This window comes from Erigeron canadensis, unplaced genomic scaffold (assembly GCF_010389155.1).
Source record: "Erigeron canadensis isolate Cc75 unplaced genomic scaffold, C_canadensis_v1 Conyza_canadensis_unscaffolded:251, whole genome shotgun sequence".
Taxonomy (NCBI): domain Eukaryota; kingdom Viridiplantae; phylum Streptophyta; class Magnoliopsida; order Asterales; family Asteraceae; genus Erigeron; species Erigeron canadensis.
In genome coordinates, this window is record NW_025215660.1 from 22,916 (window position 1) to 41,402 (window position 18,487).

At 31.6% G+C, this 18,487-nt stretch overlaps 1 protein-coding gene across 1 annotated transcript; it reads right to left on the bottom strand.

Moving 5' to 3' along the window:
• Positions 1 to 15,302: 15,302 nt before the first annotated feature.
• On the bottom strand, positions 15,303 to 15,818 carry LOC122584383 (F-box/FBD/LRR-repeat protein At1g13570-like). The gene has a single exon (XM_043756566.1). The coding sequence runs from the start codon at positions 15,816 to 15,818 to the stop codon at positions 15,303 to 15,305; it is 516 nt and encodes a 171-aa protein (XP_043612501.1).
• Positions 15,819 to 18,487: the final 2,669 nt, after the last annotated feature.

An 18,487-nucleotide genomic window follows, 5' to 3' on the forward strand; every position in this document is an offset into this window, starting at 1 on the left:
TGTGTAAGAATATAGACAGATGGTGGTGTTTGCCTCAAGAAATTTTTCGCAGGCCATAGACATGGCATTATAAAAGGGCATTATACATCTACCTTTATTTGTATGATGACCAATGAACAACAGCCTTACTAATCCACCAGCGGCCATGTTATGTTTTCTCCAAATCCAATATGTATCTATATTTACACAACAACAAATAAAAATAGAATCCACCAGTGAGAACAAATAATACACTTATAGCTTCATTGCATATAGATACCAATATACATGTGTAGTTATGAATCTATGTTTTCTTTTTAAAGAGCAATCTTGCCTTTTGTCAAGTAAAATCCTCAAAGTTCTGCATGCATCATCCAAAAACATCTAGATGATTAATCATACCAAATAAATATGAAAATAAACAGAAACTTTACCTTAGGTGGGTTGTTCATGGTATATACCAATGTATTGAGTGACTTACTTATGAGATTTTCATTGTATAGTTAGGATGAACACTCCATGCCTAGATTTTCTAAAACTTGTATTAATAAATCCGTTAAAATTAAGGCTTTGTGTTAAAAATCAGATTCTGTATGAAGACCAAAAGTTGAAAGAACAATTGCGTTAGGTTCCAAAATCTTTTTTGCGTGCCAGCGGAAGTGAAAAGGTTCAAGCCAAGTAGTCAACTCCAGTATGGTTATTAATAACTGGATTAATATTTTTTGACCGCAAGAGCCATGGCGTACAAGCTGAAACAGAACATTAATCAGGCATCAAAAAGACATTACAAGAATAAGATAATGCAAGATGGGGAAGAAATACATGCAGGTTATTAGGATAATTATGTGGAGAAAACACAGCAAAGACGAAGAGACCATCTTGATGAGTGCCCTCTAGCCCGATTTGTAGCTCGTAAGAGATCCATCCTTGAATCATAACCCCTCAAAAATGTGGTAATTGTACCAAATAAAAGAAATTATGTTTGCATATAACTCCGACTAAAAATTATTCAAGTATGAATTAGATGCATAGATTGACAATAGATAGAAATGTGCATTATTAATTCTAACAAATTAGGAATATCAGGCAAGTGTTCCTCAAGAATCTTCCGCTCGTTCTTCATCATGTTAAGCGAGTCGGTCTGAGACATATCAAGTGTAGGTGAATGTCATGAAAAGAGAACTAAACCGTATGGTGCATTAACTATGATGAAGTAAACAATCCAAGGTAACATGCAACTCACTCTTGATATGAAAGCCAAAACAACTGATCGTACACGTCATTCGAAATTATATATCATAACGATAGTAGTTATTATTAAAAATCTTAAGCGTTAATTCATTGAAAATTAAAATAAAATAAGTCAAACAGTATCATCACCAAAAACACATAATATAAACTCGTGTCTACACCGCCTCATGACGGTTGATCAGAAAGTTATAAAAATATGGTGGAAAGTGAACTTACCCATTGCGCATTTTATCAAACACCTTGTGTGCGCTTCATCAAACACATAGCTTATAATCAAAATCAATGAAGGTAAAAAAAAGATTGCAATGCAGATAATATCTGAGAATACCAAATGAAACACCAATCGAGTTCACCAAAGATGAGAGATTCGATGATGATTAGATATATGGAGATAGAAAACATACCTTTTTAGGAGAAAATAATTGCATTACCATGATGATTTCTATGTTTTAACTGATTGTGGAATCCGAAAAGATTGGAATCCCAACGATTTATATCAAAGAATAATATTACAATCACTATGCATTCAGCACAATATTTAATTCAGCCTGAATATCACGTATATTATAAAATGATTTGCATCTTAATCATTTATTATCTCATACCGTAATCTAACATATACATACACCCCACAACCAATATAAATTAATAAACTCATAGTGAATTAATTAAAATCCTAATCAATACTTAAACCTTAGCATTGATTGCAAGGTTACAACTTTAGATATATACGAGGGCTTAAATGCTCGTGCTACGCACGTCGAGATTGAAATTTATTGGTTGCGTGTATAATCTTGTGGATTTTTCAAATTGTTATTGAAAACTCAAAGCATGAAACATTGATATAATAGAATGTAATAAATAATTAAAGGAATAATACATATAGTATGATTTATATGTCTTTAGTAGTTCATATATATTCCAATCATCAAACTTGTAAACCTGAATTATGTAAAAGAGAATTAAATCTCATTAGGTTTATGATAACTCAAGTTATTGAAATCCCAATCACACAACATCGTCAATAAACCAATAATTTCATTTTCAATCTCATTCTAAAAGGAAAAAATGCTTCAAAAAAATGTCGGAGTATACCTTCCTCTGGGGAATGAAACAAGTAGGTGACATTCATCACACCAAAATTGCGAGACTGTCGTGAAACATCAAATTCGGAGTTTACTGACAGACCACCTATTTTTCCAATTTCATGAACCTGCCAAAAGGCAAAAGGCAAGTGCTTCCCAAGGATCAGGTGGTAAACTTTCTCACCAAGGAATCTGTCTTTCGTCTAACTGTTTACTTCAAAGTGTGTTGGGCCCAAGCCCCAAACCTTCATCTTATCACTTCAGCTCTATTATAATCTTTTCTTAAGTTCCATCAACACAACTTTTAACCCGACCTTCTCTTACACTTTGCAAATAGGTTATCATGACACACATACATGACTTTCCAAAAAAAAAAATGACATACAAGTAACTCCAAAGCTCAATAAATTATAAATACACTAAACAGCCAAATGTTGCATCCTTATCACTTCAGCTCTATTATAATCTTTTCTTAAGTTCCATCAACACAACTTTAAACCCAACCTTCTCTTACACTTTGCAAATAGGTTATCATGACATACATACATGACTTTCCAAAAACAAAAAATGACATACAAGTAACTCCAAACTTCAATAAACTATAAATACACTAAACAGCCAAATGTTGCATCCTTTTGGGCTAAAGAAATGTATGTAATTACCTATATAGTTTGCTTGTGACATAAAACTGTCTTATGTAGCAGCCTATTCTCCATTCGATAATCGATAATGTCATGAAACACTAAATAGGGTCGATAAGTAGATTCATTCAAGTGCTTACAATCAATCGAACAACAAAAAATATAGAATCTTGTTCTAGTGAGCAACTACCTACCATTGTAGCAAAATAATATTAAAAATACTTGTAGGAGCCAAAATTGAAAAGCGTCTTAATAAGTAACTTATCCTGATTGGATTATTGAACATGATTGTAAAATGCATATGTTTCTATACTTCACATATGGAATACCTCAATTGCAGTTTCATCAAGCTGTAGACAACATAAAGGGAAAGCAACCCAGCAATATGTCCAGAAACAGCAGCTAGTACAGGTTTTACGGGCCTCCTGAATATAGCATAGAAATATAACCCTCAAAACCAGGTCAAAACTGGCATGCTTAATTGTAAGGTAATAAGAAAAAAATGTGGAAGACGACTTACTAACAAAATGCATAGAAATCACAGCAGAGATATCGCATTGCAATATTGCATTGTAGATTACTTGGAACGATATTGACTTCAATACAATCTCCTGTCAATATCAAGGTACTATTGACATAATTATTGATAGCAGCAAAATTAGCCTCTTCGAGTTTAGGAATGTAAAGTTATCCCATTTGACTACACGTTTTGCCACTTCCATAATTTTAAATTTTATCAATTTATTTAAGATATCTCTAAAACAACAAAATTAAGAGAAAGATATATAACTAAATAGAATCATCAAAATATACATACAGTATAGAATGTAGGATCATAGATAGGCATTGCACGGGTCAAAATAGGATCAAAATTGCCTTCTGGCAAAACTTTAGGGGATTGGTTTCTTTAAAGTTTATCGTTGGCCCAAATCACCTAAATGACTTAACTAACAATGACAAAACTATATTTGAAACCAAGGAAATGCACATACCGGAAAGAAATTTGTCTTATTTGCAGCCCAGAAAAATATTACCATCATCATGGCTAAGTAGGTACCAAGACGCCACTGGTGGTAAAAATCTCGAATTTCCTGCTATTTGAGGAGATGGCTTTACTCTGTCTTTTGATATGGTCATTATGGATATTGATAAAGGTAGTGATTTTCTATGATGTCCACCATCCTTGCTTTGTCAAATACAAATCTTTTATTATTTCAGCTCAAACCAAATAGACTAATAGAGAGCTTCAAAAACATGTATATGGATTTACAATTTGCTATAGTCTACCAGTATGGTAAAGGTGACAAATTGGCAGGTCACTCAAGATTGGTATTTAGTAACTGGTCAAAACGGATTAGTTTGTATGAGTAGAAATTCGAAATGGGTTAGTGAGGTATTTGTCTGTATAAAGTTAAGAATATTAAGTATGATTACAAAACTTGTATTACTTTACATATAGCATATAGTTATAATATAGAACTAATCAAGATTCCTAATGTATAATCAATACACTTAGACATGAACCTTAAAGCTTTAACTAACCCTTTTTGGTCAAACCATAGTAACCCACTACGCATCCGGGCAAGAAGGCGTGAGATAGCTAAACTGGAAAAAGTTTGAAATGGATACGAACTGTAGCATTTGTACAACTCACCTTCAGCCCTTCTATAGAACCAAAAAAATGGGAGAACATGAACGTTGAGACTATAACAGATAGACTTATGATCCTCATAGTTCACTTGCAGAAACTACCCATCTAGATTAATCTCTGTTAATTGACATATCTGCAAGACCAATATGGCAAATAAAATCCCAAAACATGTAAGAAAATGGTAGAGGTGACAGAAATCTAGCCTGCCACCACTTATGCAGTTCATATAATCTTGGATCCGCCCCTAGAATCCAAAAGCTAAAGCTATTAAACATTTTAATCATAAATTGAAAAAAATATTTTTGTTTGGATCACTAGTGATCAAATGAAGTAAAACTGCATTTAAGAATGTAGGTTTTCAATACATATAATATATCTTTACTCAGATTAGAGTTGGCAATTGTGAGAAACCTCAACCCGTTTACCTATAGACGGGTCTACTAATGTGACTTTTTTTATGCAATCGTGTCAAATGCGAACTGTTCAAATAAAAGATGAACCAAAAAAGAAAGGATCGAACAGTTAACGAATTTACAGTTGTATTTGTAAAAATGTATTTGTAATAATGAACAGAGAAGTTTTTGAACCCAACCAGTCTCGTTCCATTTATCGTATACTATAAAGTGACCCATTTCAGCTAGAATTCCATTTTACCGTTATCCGGTCCGCTTAAATTGTTGTATTTAGAAGTAAGCAAAGCAATTACCCCTAACCTAACCTATACCTACACATTCTCAGATGAACCTTCCATTATAGATATATAGGTCATAACTAAGACTCATTTCCCACCAAAAAGAAGGAAAAAAATAGCTCCTGTATTTTATCTCCCGTAGGTGTAGGAGCCCACCGTGACCTAAGAGTAAAAACCATGTTTTTGAAACACGAACAATATACAACTTACCTAACAAAAGCAACCAACTGGAAGAAGCATTTGGTTATGGCTACGGCTATGGATGCATTGTTGCTCGAATTTGGTTTTTTGTGAATTCAGCTACTCTAGTTAAGGCCTGCATTGTTATATATATAATTGCAGGTTTCTTCTACTTTTTTATAAGCAACAGTAGATAAGCTACCTAAATGACAACATTATAGGCATGATTTGTACATCACTTCCAAAAACTTAGTGACGGAAGTCTCAAGATTTTGTAGTTGATATTGAAAGATGCTTGTCAAATAGGAACCATATGAGGTATCAAAGAATGAGAAGTCATTAATATAAGTAAGTCGTTACCATGAAGGTGAGCCATTTTCTGCATAGTTGTAGGTGCAACCATGATAGGCATTGAAATCTTGAGACCCAAAGTCATATCTATCTTTAAAACATCAATAAGTGTATACGGTTAGAACCTAGTTTTACTATGAAAAATATACAGGCAAGCTTAAAAATACCGACGTATAAGACTTCAAAGCAAAAGATTCCATGTAAGATTACAGCATATCCCAATTTTACAAATATTAGAAAGTGGACAAATTTCATCTCAATTATTATAATTATCTAACAATATGCAGAAATTAATAATATAAACATCACAAATGACCATATTATCTCCCTAATCAAGCATATATGGGAACCAACATCCACTTTCAAATTTACTTTATACGTTAAATATACTCATAAATTAACTCACTATATAGTATATATCCTTCTGAACAGATTTATGCTGTTTTTTTAAGTGCGCAATCATGGTAAACTTTCAAACTTGAAATATATAACTTAATACAAATAGCGATAATAGAGACTATATATTTGTAAATGACATCCTCATTTGTAACCCGATCCATCCATGTTCAGCCAATAGGGGGAAAATGTAGCCTATATAGCATTAAAAGAATAACGTTACGAAACAAATTTAAAACCATATATAGAATCTAAAGGATAATGTGAGTCTAATAACAAATTAAGAAAACATATAACCTAAGATACGCATAAGATATAGGAAAACATACCAACAAAGTGCTTGTTATCGGTCGGGTTGAGTTGTTCAAAAGAAGCCAACTGAAAAGAAATATAATATAAACATACACAAATTTAGATACGCCAGTAATGTAGATACAATTATGAGACTCTACAAACACGAGTGAAATCTAAGTGCAAACAATAAAGAAACCAATCATGAACATACACTAACAATCTGTAAATAAAAAAGATAAATAAATGGGGGCACTTGGGATGCAAAAGGCAGAGATGGGAGATGGTGATGTTAATGAAAATGTAAAAACATGAAAGTGAAAGTGACCGATGATAATTATGGTACAATTTCTTAATTGGTTTTATGGATATTATAAGAGTTACTATTTTTTTCTTAATCTTTTCAGTTTCTTTCATTAAAGAACATATGTAAATACGCACCATAATGATCGAAGAGAAGCTCAAGAGTTTTCCCCTACAGCTAAATACCAATGAAGTTAGTGAGCAAGAGTATTTACCCAAACTCGTTTAACTAATCGACATACTTATTACGTATTATTCATTAATCACATAGTAAAACAATAAATATCATCATCAATATAAAGTTTTAGCATTGATTCCATTTTATAACTTTTATATATATAAGATATAAGAAGATAAGATATACAGTTATACACATATCATAATCTAAGCTATCTTTTAAGCAATAATAGCAAAAAAATTAATTCATCAACATAGTCATTAACCTCAATAACTTCCAACCCAATCTTCTTAACACTAAAAAACGAATATAATAACCCAATTGATAAAATGCAATTCATGAAACGATAAATACACATGCATTATAGTAAATAAAAGTATAAAATGAATGCAAAATGCAGTAATGCAATGTGTGTAATGCAAAATACATCGAGAAATAAACAAAACCATAAGAAAGTAATTAACTCTTATTAAGTATCTTAATTAACCTTATTAAATACATATCGATAAAGCGTCAAAAACGCGTCAATTTTTCCACTTGCTTGATAAAACTTTTAATTATATATAGAATATAGATATATAGATGGACAAAACTACGAAAGTGATAAGGCAGTGCAATGTCGTGTCACCCTCATCTTTCTCCATACCATACCTCACCTCCATTGAAGATAACGTTTATGTTTTTTTCCTTCAACGTACAATCGGTTTACATAATATAGAACATATATCAGTCACCACAAAAATCACGTTTTCTAAATCTTGACAATTTCAATTAAAATCTTGACATTTTCTAGTTTTGCAAACACAATGACAAACTTAAAATCTTGACATGTTCCAGTTTTGCAATCTCAACCAATTTCACTCAGCTCCCCCTCTATGTTTGAAATTCCAAATTTTCAGAGTCTCAAGTAAGGTACATTGAGCAATTAGTTCCCCACATCTGTAGTCATGAAATCTTTTGGAAAACCACGAAAATAAGGCGAAGAAGACAAAACACAGTTAAGAAGCTTCAAATGTTCCAACTCGACACAAGATAAAAGATAGGTAGCTAGGCAACTTAACCGGTGATTCACGATATAGCAAGTTCCTTAAATCCTCCTATTCTAGACATGCAAGAACATTACCCAATGATGAATATCGATCCTCAACGTCCAATTCGATCCAATCAGTTATATGGATCGGAGGACAAACTTTGCAGTAATGGCACCCTTAAGATGAAAGAGAAATCTACATACCTAATCGCTAACTTCAATATATAACAAAACGTACATATATGTATTTACATTGTAAAACAGATATATGTATGTACAAATACTTTTCACTTGAAAAAAAAATACGATGTACGTGATGTTGAATTACCAGTTACAAATCATCGACAGTAAATGAGTCGTGGGCTTTCAAATGGCTACAGTGGTAAAGTTTAGTGATTTCAGGTACCGCTAATTAGAGAAAAAAAAAAAAAAGAAGCTCCATATGGATCATGAATTAATGCATGTGGCTAGCATGGTGAAATAAACAAATAAAATACGATGTAAAAGATTAAAATGGGTGAATAGTTGGTATCACAAAAACCGTCGAAAAAAAAGTTGCCATGACAAATATAAACTTTTATTTCCTTTTTCTAAAACTAAACTAGAAGAAAAATAAATAAATGAAATGAATCACGTGTGGGGCCGGTGAAGTGTGTACAACAACAAAACCATTTATCTGTGCGTGTCATCTTGTACGTGATTCGTTCAGACTATCAATCAAGGCGCCTATGTCAAAATGGGTATCGGGTTCAATTACCCGAAATCCCTAAAAGTTCGGATCTATCCATAATCAATCATTACATACTAGTTTGAAGTCTATAAATTAGATAGTTAAGTTATCAGACTACGTACCTCCCAATACAAACACTTTCTCTCTACTAAATAATACGACTATTATATAATAATCATGAATAAGAATAATATGAATGTAATGGTGTTGTTTCTACTTGTGATCACAACTACTACCATCAGTTCGGTTTTGTGTTCCTCTTCGGCTATTAGTGATGAGAAGGGTATTCTCATGGTCGTGGAAGAACAAACATCATCCGTGCAGTCACAAATGGTTGTTAGTCTCATATATATATATAGCTAATTATGAATTAAAGAGATGTGTTAACATGTTAACCACTATATCTTAATTAGCACTTCCTCCCATATCATATAGTATATATATATATCTTCACATTTTGAGAGTTTATGGATGTATTTCATATGTATGAATTGTACATGTTTTCTTAATTTTAACGGGTTTTTTTTATATTTACGCATGCAGGATCAGAACAAAGTTCAGCCTGGACGACGATTCGGTTTAAAAGGTGGGAGGTCAGTGACATTATCGTGGCTTGTGAATGGCAGACAGAATTATTGTGTTCCTCCTAATGGCGATTCCTGTGGTGCGCTTGATTGGTGCTGCGAAGGCCTCTATTGCAATGGTTTCATTTCCGGAGAATGCCTACCTTTGCCTAACTGCATTAAGAAGGGGAAGGGGTGTAACATGGAGTATGAGTGTTGTTATCCCAGTAAATGCAGTTCGACTACTCTTTATGCGGGAGTTTGTCAGTAATATAGCTATTAGTGGATTGGATTGCTAATTGTGTGTGTCTTATATGTTTGCTTCTTTCTTTAAATAAGCAGTTAGCTAATGGATGATATAATCTATTAGCTTATTACCTGCCTTATGTTTGTCCACATGTCATTCCTTGTTTTCTGTTTATATTCCCAGTCATTATATGTATAAACTGGGTTGTCAGTCTTTGCTTTCTTTGTATGTACGTACTGCAATTTCATGTATCAATCAATAAAAGTTGTCAGTGAAGTTTCTGTTGTCGATCATTATTTCCTTATCTTACAATATAACAATAGGGATGATTTTTGTAATTAACTCTATCTATTTGTTAATAACACACTCAAATATGCGATACTAATCTTTCAATATAAATATGCACCCGCCAAGCAGGGACAAATCTAGTATATTAGAAGGTGGGTCTTACCTTATTTTTAGAAAAAAAAATATTTGAAGCTTATAGTATTTTAACAAATATGTTAATTTTTTTGTGAGGAAATATCTTAAACTAGACCTCACAATCCATACAACATTGGGTTTATTTGGCTAACTCCCTTACATATCGGGTATAATTGAGCTTAAAAAAACAAGAGGGGGTCTTACTCATAACATCTAAAACCTTTTTATAATTGTAATGGATTCAAAACCGGTTTTGCAGTGGGCTGAGCGGGTTTCCGGCAACAAAAGTTTTTGAGCGATATATATATACTAGTGGTTAGACCCCGTGCGATGCACGGACAACCCTAAATAATTTTTCTTAATGATTTTACCACACAACTAATGATTATAGAGTTTTAATATGAAATATAAATATATACCTAGGATTGATGAGAACTCTTTCCTTGTTACATGAACAACAAATCCATATTTTGTTGTCCCTTAAAGCATCAATAATGTCGACTCCATCCATGTAGAGATCGGTCAACTTAACTTCTTGAGAACAGTTCACACATTCCATTGAATACCATAACTGGTCGGTTGGAATAAAACCGATTGTTGCAACAATGAATGTTTATACAATCAAAATGAAAATGTTTATACATTAGAATGTTAAAAAGCTAGTTATAAATTCGAAAGAAAGTTATGTTAAAAAGTAATCTGATCAAAAAAGAAAAATTCACAAACAATGAATACTTACATGTTCGTCCATCAGGATCATCTCAATACTACCTATGTTATTAACATCTCCATATAGAGGTTGCTTCCATAGCCGCAAATTCTAACCGTTATCGTACATGGCTTATTATTTGGACGCAAATTTCTAATTGAAACATGGTTTAGTGAAGCCATGCTAAAATTGATCTGTTATGTGTTTACGTTTTGAAATGCCTTAAAACTGAATGAAAGTGGCCTTATATAGACATAGACATGCAAGGAAGTAACCGCCACAAGCAATACACGAACGGTTACATTTTCAAATTTTCAAAAATTTGAACTTTTTGAAAGCATAACTAATCCGTTTTCAAAAATTTGAACTTCTTATAAAAGTAACTAATCCGTAAACCTTCCAAGGAGCAATATTGTAATGATTTTTAGGCTTTCTTGCATTTTTAAGCATACCACATAAGCAATAACTAACAAATTTTTAAGTGAGATTAATATAATGTAGGGATTTTGTTTTTCACCACACGGTAAACTCTACATCCACTAAATAGTATTTTTAATTGGAATTTTTTTTGGATAATACCATTTAGGTGGAACATGGAAGCAGTCTCTCTACTTAGGTAGAGGTATGGTTTGCCTACAACTTAACCTCCCCTATATACCGTCGAGGTATTGGGGCTCAAAACATGCGGAAGGCGGCACTGGGCAGTTTTTTTTTTTTAAATCTTAAAGTTTCCGTTTATTTAGTTTTAGTTTTGCCGTTTTTATTTTTTAGGGTTGTGTTAATTAAAAATTGGGTTTTTCCAGTATGAGAAAGTTTAGATTTTATGTATTGTAAGTAAAATCTTTGCATTTGGTTTTTCATCGAAGTGTTTGATGAAAAAGTTTAACATCTGGGTTTTGTTTTAGATGAAAAATGAGATGGATAGACGAATAATTAATTATGCTTAAATTGAAAATGTGGATAAAGAAACATAAACAATTTGCAAAATTAAAAACATAAAAGCGAATATGTAATTTCCTAAGTGATATTCGATTTAAAATATTTGCAAATCTATTTCTCATTTACAGTAGAATAAATACACATTAAGTTACTTACCTTAGGGCTATTTGTCTAATTCTTGTCACTTTTTCTGACTCTTTTAGTCGTATCCGCTTTGACCTGTTATTTAAACCCGTCTGATTTGTCCATTTTTCCAGGCAAAAATTTAGATGATTATGACCTATGAACTAACATTTATGATGAACAAGGTAGTTTTTAATGTAACCATTTGAACAAAGTTCGTTGAAGCTTTGATTGAGCTTTTTGGTTGAAAACGTGTCCATAAAATTAACATGACAAGATCAAAAGAGTCATATTATTATGATTTTCATTAAAGCCTTTGAAGTTTAACTTAAACTCATATTAAGTTCTTGTCTAGTTGACTTTAAATTGATTTCACTCAATTCATTTTCTAATATAGGCTTCCTTCTTTGATTTTTTGAGATTTTTTTTTTTAACTTTGACTGTAATATTTTTGTTTGTACTATATAATACTTGATACATATAACATATAATTATTGAAAAACTTTTAAATATACTTTTCATTAATATAACTTTTATTAACTAATACACAACACAAATAAGATAATTATGGTCAAAGTCAGAATAAAAGACTTGACCAATCAGAATAAAACAATTAAAATGAGACGAAAAGAATACATTTTATATCGAATTATATAAATGATTGGACTAGAATGAAAGAAAATGTTACGTAGCCCACATTTTCTTAAATTGTATTCTTCCGTCCCATATTAAATGGCCTAATTTAATTTTTTGAGTCTTTTTCTTTTTAACTTTAGCCGTAAATATTTTTGTTTGTATTATATAACACTTTATATAACATATGTAAATTGGTTGAGTTTTAAATGTACTTTTCATTTATATAACTTTCATCAACTAATATATAACACAAATAAAAATATTTATGGTCAAAATCAGAAGAAAAAAAGACTTGGTCAATCAAAATAGGACAATTAAAATGGGACGGATGAAATAATATTGTACACAACTTTTACTTTATAAATTAATACAGATGTTTTGAATAGCCACATTTTTTTGAAAACAAACAAAAGCATTTAAATTAGAGTAACAAATACACAATTTCATTACTCAAAAGTAGTATATATTCATTCGATAACATATCAAATTAAGATTATATATAACTAAGCTTTGTGTTTACATAAAAAAAATGTGCAAAAATCTTTCTGTAATATGAAGGTTTAGAAATTTCTTGTTTTAAATAATATTAGTGTCTTCCGTAACAAGAAAAATTCATGTTGCGGATGGTTTTAATGTTATACAAAAAGGTAAAATGGTTTGAGATTGAGATATCCTTCACTACCGGTCTACCGTCTCTTGGGTCGTTTATTATTTATATTGTGGATATAATGGGTATAAATTTCATTGCATTATGTACAAATCATACACCTTTTGAATTTTTTTGACTAATGTGAGGACGGTGGTGGATCTGTGAATTCGGAAAGATTTAATGATAGGTAGGGGCATGATGTTTCGGTTCTGTCACATTTGCATATACATACAAAGTCTATAAATTAGATAGTTAAGTTACCTCACAATACAAACATATTCTTTAATTATTAGACAGGAAATATACATAATAGTATAATGAATAATAATATATTAATATGTATGCATTATTGGTTTTGATTGTAATTACAAATCACAACTACTACTACAATCAGCTCGGCCTCTTGTTCTTCTTTTTCTTCCAACATTGATAATAATGACGAGGAGATTTGAAATGACAGGACTCTATTGGTGGAAAAATGAGGGGTTAAGACCGGAGAGAGAGTTAGAATCCGTGCTCTAAACCTACAGTCAACTCAAGTGGTTGAACACATGTCTTTCAAGTGGTTGAACACATGTCTTACAAGTAGAAAGTCTTGAGTTTAAGACTTGGGAAGTACATAGGAAGTCTTTCTATGAAGGCTTGACTTGGATATACCCAGGTTCAAGTCTGAGGAGGCAGGGTTTACCCCTATTGATCGTCGTGCCTTCGGGCGGATTAGTAGGGGGTTTTCCTCCCATCGGGCATTTGAAATAAGCATTTTTACTTCGAGGAAGCTCTCGAACGCGGACCCGGTTAAGACAACGTATGTTAGACCTCCTGCTGTCGAATCACGACACGAAATTCTCAAGCGAAATTCACCTTTAAAAAAACATATATATTTTTTAATACGCATATATGTGGCGTATACACACAGTCCAAAAAGATAGAAGATTTTTATGCGAATCAAAATGCAACGGATAAATCCATTTTCACAAACATGCGCCGCATGGACCAATATATTTTCGTTGGTTTTTCCAACGAAAGAGTGAAAGATACGCATATTTGGGTCTGACATTACCAAAACTTATTTTTGACATTTAACTCAACTTGCAACCTTTACAACTCAAACACAAACTTCATACCACCACATTTATGAGATTTCGATAAATACATATATCAAAAATTTATAATCAAATATAATACACAAAAATTAGAAATTTCGGCATGACCATTTCGTAAAATCTAGTAACCATGCTTATTACTAAGCATTAAACTTGTTACAATTTTTCTTTAGCCTCCATATCAAATTGCTAAAATGTACTTTCTCGCATACAATGGGTTCATTACCAGTTGGGTCTAACGGCCCAAAATTACGTTTTGACCGTTTAATTTATAAAAACATCTTTTACCAAATCTGAATTCACAATATATTCCTCGATTGGGCTTCTGCAAAAATAGGACCAACGTATATCACTGGTTAAAAATCAATAATCTTAAGATGATCAATGATTCAAAATGATACACATATCTGGAAATATGAAGAGCCGCAAAATCAATTCAATAGCATTTAGTAATAGTGATCGTATCCATTCGGAAAATACAAGACTTGTTAGGCAGGGTAAGACGATTGGGCCCTCTTTCAAGTATCCGCCAATAATTATATTGAAAAATAGGAGGCAAACTTTAACTTGTTAAAAAATTCGTAAGCCCTTGGTGTGACCTTTTATATAATGAATTCCATCGAGTCGTAGTGTCTTTAGCGAGTAAAATAGAAAAGTTCAGGTCACGCCTAATGTCTCTAACAGCAAAGCAAGTGTTTCCGCTAAGATTCCACCTCCAGCAATCTGAGGTATCATTCAAAGTGACCAGCTGCAAAGCATCCATTAAATCTGATAGTCTTCAGCTTTTACTAATTATAACAAATTCAATATGAGGCTTATTGTTATGTGATATCGCATACAATTTCCTAATTGCATTTATTGGGCACTCAATTTCTTCAGAATTTGCATAAAACATGCACTCAATTTATTAACAATATGCATAAAACATAAAACATGTAATCGTATATCAGGCCCGTACATGTGATCTCTTTGTTGTCAAGCTTACACAACGGCATAGATAAAACTTTTAGATTTTTAAGAGTTGCAATCTCGACTAGTTTTACCTTTTCTATAGGCTTATGATAAGTAATTTTCAGATACTCGACTAAGTGACACTGGGTGATAAGTTTCCAAAATCCACAATGTCCAACTTTTACCCGACACAAGTCTAAGCTTAAATATTTGGAAAACCACAATCAATAGGTGCAGGATGCAAATAACAGTTACGAAGCTTTAAATGTTTTAAATTTAGCAAAGAGAAAGAACTAGTAGGCAACTTAAGTGCATTTTCATGCATATTTATCATACTCAACTCGTTGATTCCTTTTCTAGATAAGAATAGAACCCAGTGATTAATATCCTCAACATCCAATACAATGTTATCTGGTATACAGAGGACAAATTTTGTTATGGGACCATTAACATGCAGAAGAAGTCTACTGATACACTTCTCATCAAAACGCTTATATCCAACTAGTCCTCGAACGTACTCAAAGAATCCCTTATCAAATATGAGTTGGGTGAGCATAGCCCACTTACACCTCCAGTTTCTTGACAAGATAGCAGTCCTCACGGCTTTTTCTAGTGGCAAACGATCCAGAATATTAGTTATCACATTATCCGACAGACTGTTGAAAGCATCTTCTGGTTTTGATTTGGATGCTTTACGTTTCCGATGAACCTGTTCCATTCTACTGAAAAGAAGACATATATCAGCCATATAAAAATCAATGGAATAATTCTAGTGGGCCAAGACAGTTTAATTTTTACCAAATTCAATTTACGAAAGGTGACCATTACCGGCTTTGAGGGTTTTGGTAACCTCAAACAAGATCAAATTTGGAAGCCTAGTTTATTAACATATGATGTGTAAAATCGAGTTATAAAATTTATGAACAAGAACTACCTAATTACCAACTACTACACATTTGTGGGCAGTGGACCCGTTCATATATAGTATAGTTAAAAGGCAAGTCCAAGATCGAACACATGGACTGATCTAGAGCAAACAAGTTTAATGTAGTTAAAAAAAAAATTTTGGATTTTAAAGACTCCCGTCATCTTGGCTTTTAAAAGAGTTAGTTGATTAATGAAGTTAGTAATTCCGAAGAATTAAAAGAAAAGAGCTTTTTAATATCAAGATTAATTAAAAATCATTTACTTCGACTTCATGACACAACTTATTTAGGTTGCACTTAAGTTCAAACCAATTCAATTATATGTTGATTTTATAACGAGGTAAGACAAATAACTCACTAGTTGTACACCTAGCTTATTACCCTATCCGACCCATTAACCAACCTTTCAATCCCTAAGATCCGGTTACCACGTTCACTATCAAGACCTACTTAATTGACGAATTTGTATTCTTATTGTAAACAATCTTGTCTACCGATTTTACCAAACTATTAACACTTTGAATTCTATTATCTATTGTCGTTTATTATCTTGTTACCACAAGTTAACACCTATCAATTGTACCCAAATTGACTAAAAAATGCACTCCTAAACTTAGATACCTCTAAATCATTCATACATTATCAACAAATCAATAGATAAGAACACAAGAACTCAAAACATTAAGATTACGACAAAACGTTTAACAATCAACTTGAATTCAAAAGATTATGCAACCATAATTCATTGCGTCACTTCATCTCAGTGGATGATGAAGTATTTAGCTAGACATAACTAAAATAACAATAACCAAAACAATGATTAATGGAAAAGAATTTATAACGATAATCATAGCAATCAAATCAAAAGTAATTGTTTGGTAAAGTTAAGCATGAATTATAAAAGAAAATAAAAGAGACCGAACACAATTAAGGATCGAGATTTGCGGCTGTTGACCACTTTGGCTGCTGGAGTTCACGAACACAAAAACAAAGAATGTTTTTCTCTTTTGCGGCTTCTGTTCCTCACGCCCAGCCCACACCAACCGAACACACTCTCTTCGAATGTATTCCCCTCTCCAGCCGACCTCCAATTTCTCTCCCCTTTACTTATTATGCCATATATGTAGTCTCAATCTCCACATTTTATGATTGCTGCCAACCGACTTAACTTGGATGGGCCACGTGAAATAGATAGATACAATTGTCTACTTAATTGCTTTTAAATCCAGCCGAGCCCAATCTATGAAACTTTGGGCTTTCATTCTTTCTTTTAACTATCAGTTTTCGACATATGTTGTTTTCGGCTGTCAATATTCACGAACACCACCAAGAATAATTTGAGATAGTATGTATTTATTTCCAATTCTTGAATATATATATATATTAAATATATATATATATATTAAAAAGATAAATTGAGAACTAAAATTATGTCGAGAACTACGAGAACCAATCTTAACCATCAATTGGCTACAATTAATTATGTTATTTAATTAATTAGAAAGAATATATTACAATATTTTAAAGGGAAAAGGGTAGTTTAGGAATATACTAGATTTTAGACCCGTGTTCAACACTGAACACGGAGTTTACGATATTATCAATATTAGATTTTCATAAAATTAGTTCATAAAAGCTTATAATTTTAATGATATACGGTTTTAAGTGTTATACTTTGCAAGTTGTAATACAATAATCACATAATTGTCACTATCATTATTTGATAAAATTGTTTACCGTAGTCATTCCACAAGGCACATCCTATGATAGTTTCTCTATTAGAGAATTTTTTGAAACAAGTTGTACTCATAGTGTGATATTATTATGAAAGATAAGTAAGAATTAAAATATAAACATACTTGTAATTAATAACATTGTAAAAATAATTATTTTAGTCATTTGTTTTTATTAATAAATTATGTAAAAAACTAAATAATTACATTAACGGGAGTCAATTTGATTAAATCGAGCAATATGATTGGTTTATAAGTCATTAGTTCAGTATATATTAAAATTAAAATAGTATTATTACTATTAAAATCTTAATATATTTACATTAGTTTTAATTTATTTTTAATTAATTATATATATATATATATATATATGATAGCACATACTATTAGATATATATATATATTAGTTATTGTTTTATTTGATAAATATTAGCTATTATTCTATTGGATATATATTAGCTATTATTTATTTATTATATTAAAATTATTGGGTAAAAAATGTAAATTTGTGATGGAAAACAAAAAAGTGTAAATTAAAGTCAAAATTGAAAAAAAAAAGTCAAATTAAAAAATCGAGAGTTGTGATTGGTTGATAAGTTATTAGATCAACTATGCTTTAGTATAATAAAAGATTAGTTAACTAAACTGCCACCATTAATCGTAAGTTTGTAACCGTTTTTTACTTTCGTATTCCATTTTTTACGTGAAAACAAAACTAAATTTTTGAT

Bases quoted from the DNA above. Each gene is read 5' to 3' on its own strand.
- LOC122584383 (XM_043756566.1), bottom strand. From the start codon at position 15,818: ATGGAACAGGTTCATCGGAAACGTAAAGCATCCAAATCAAAACCAGAA.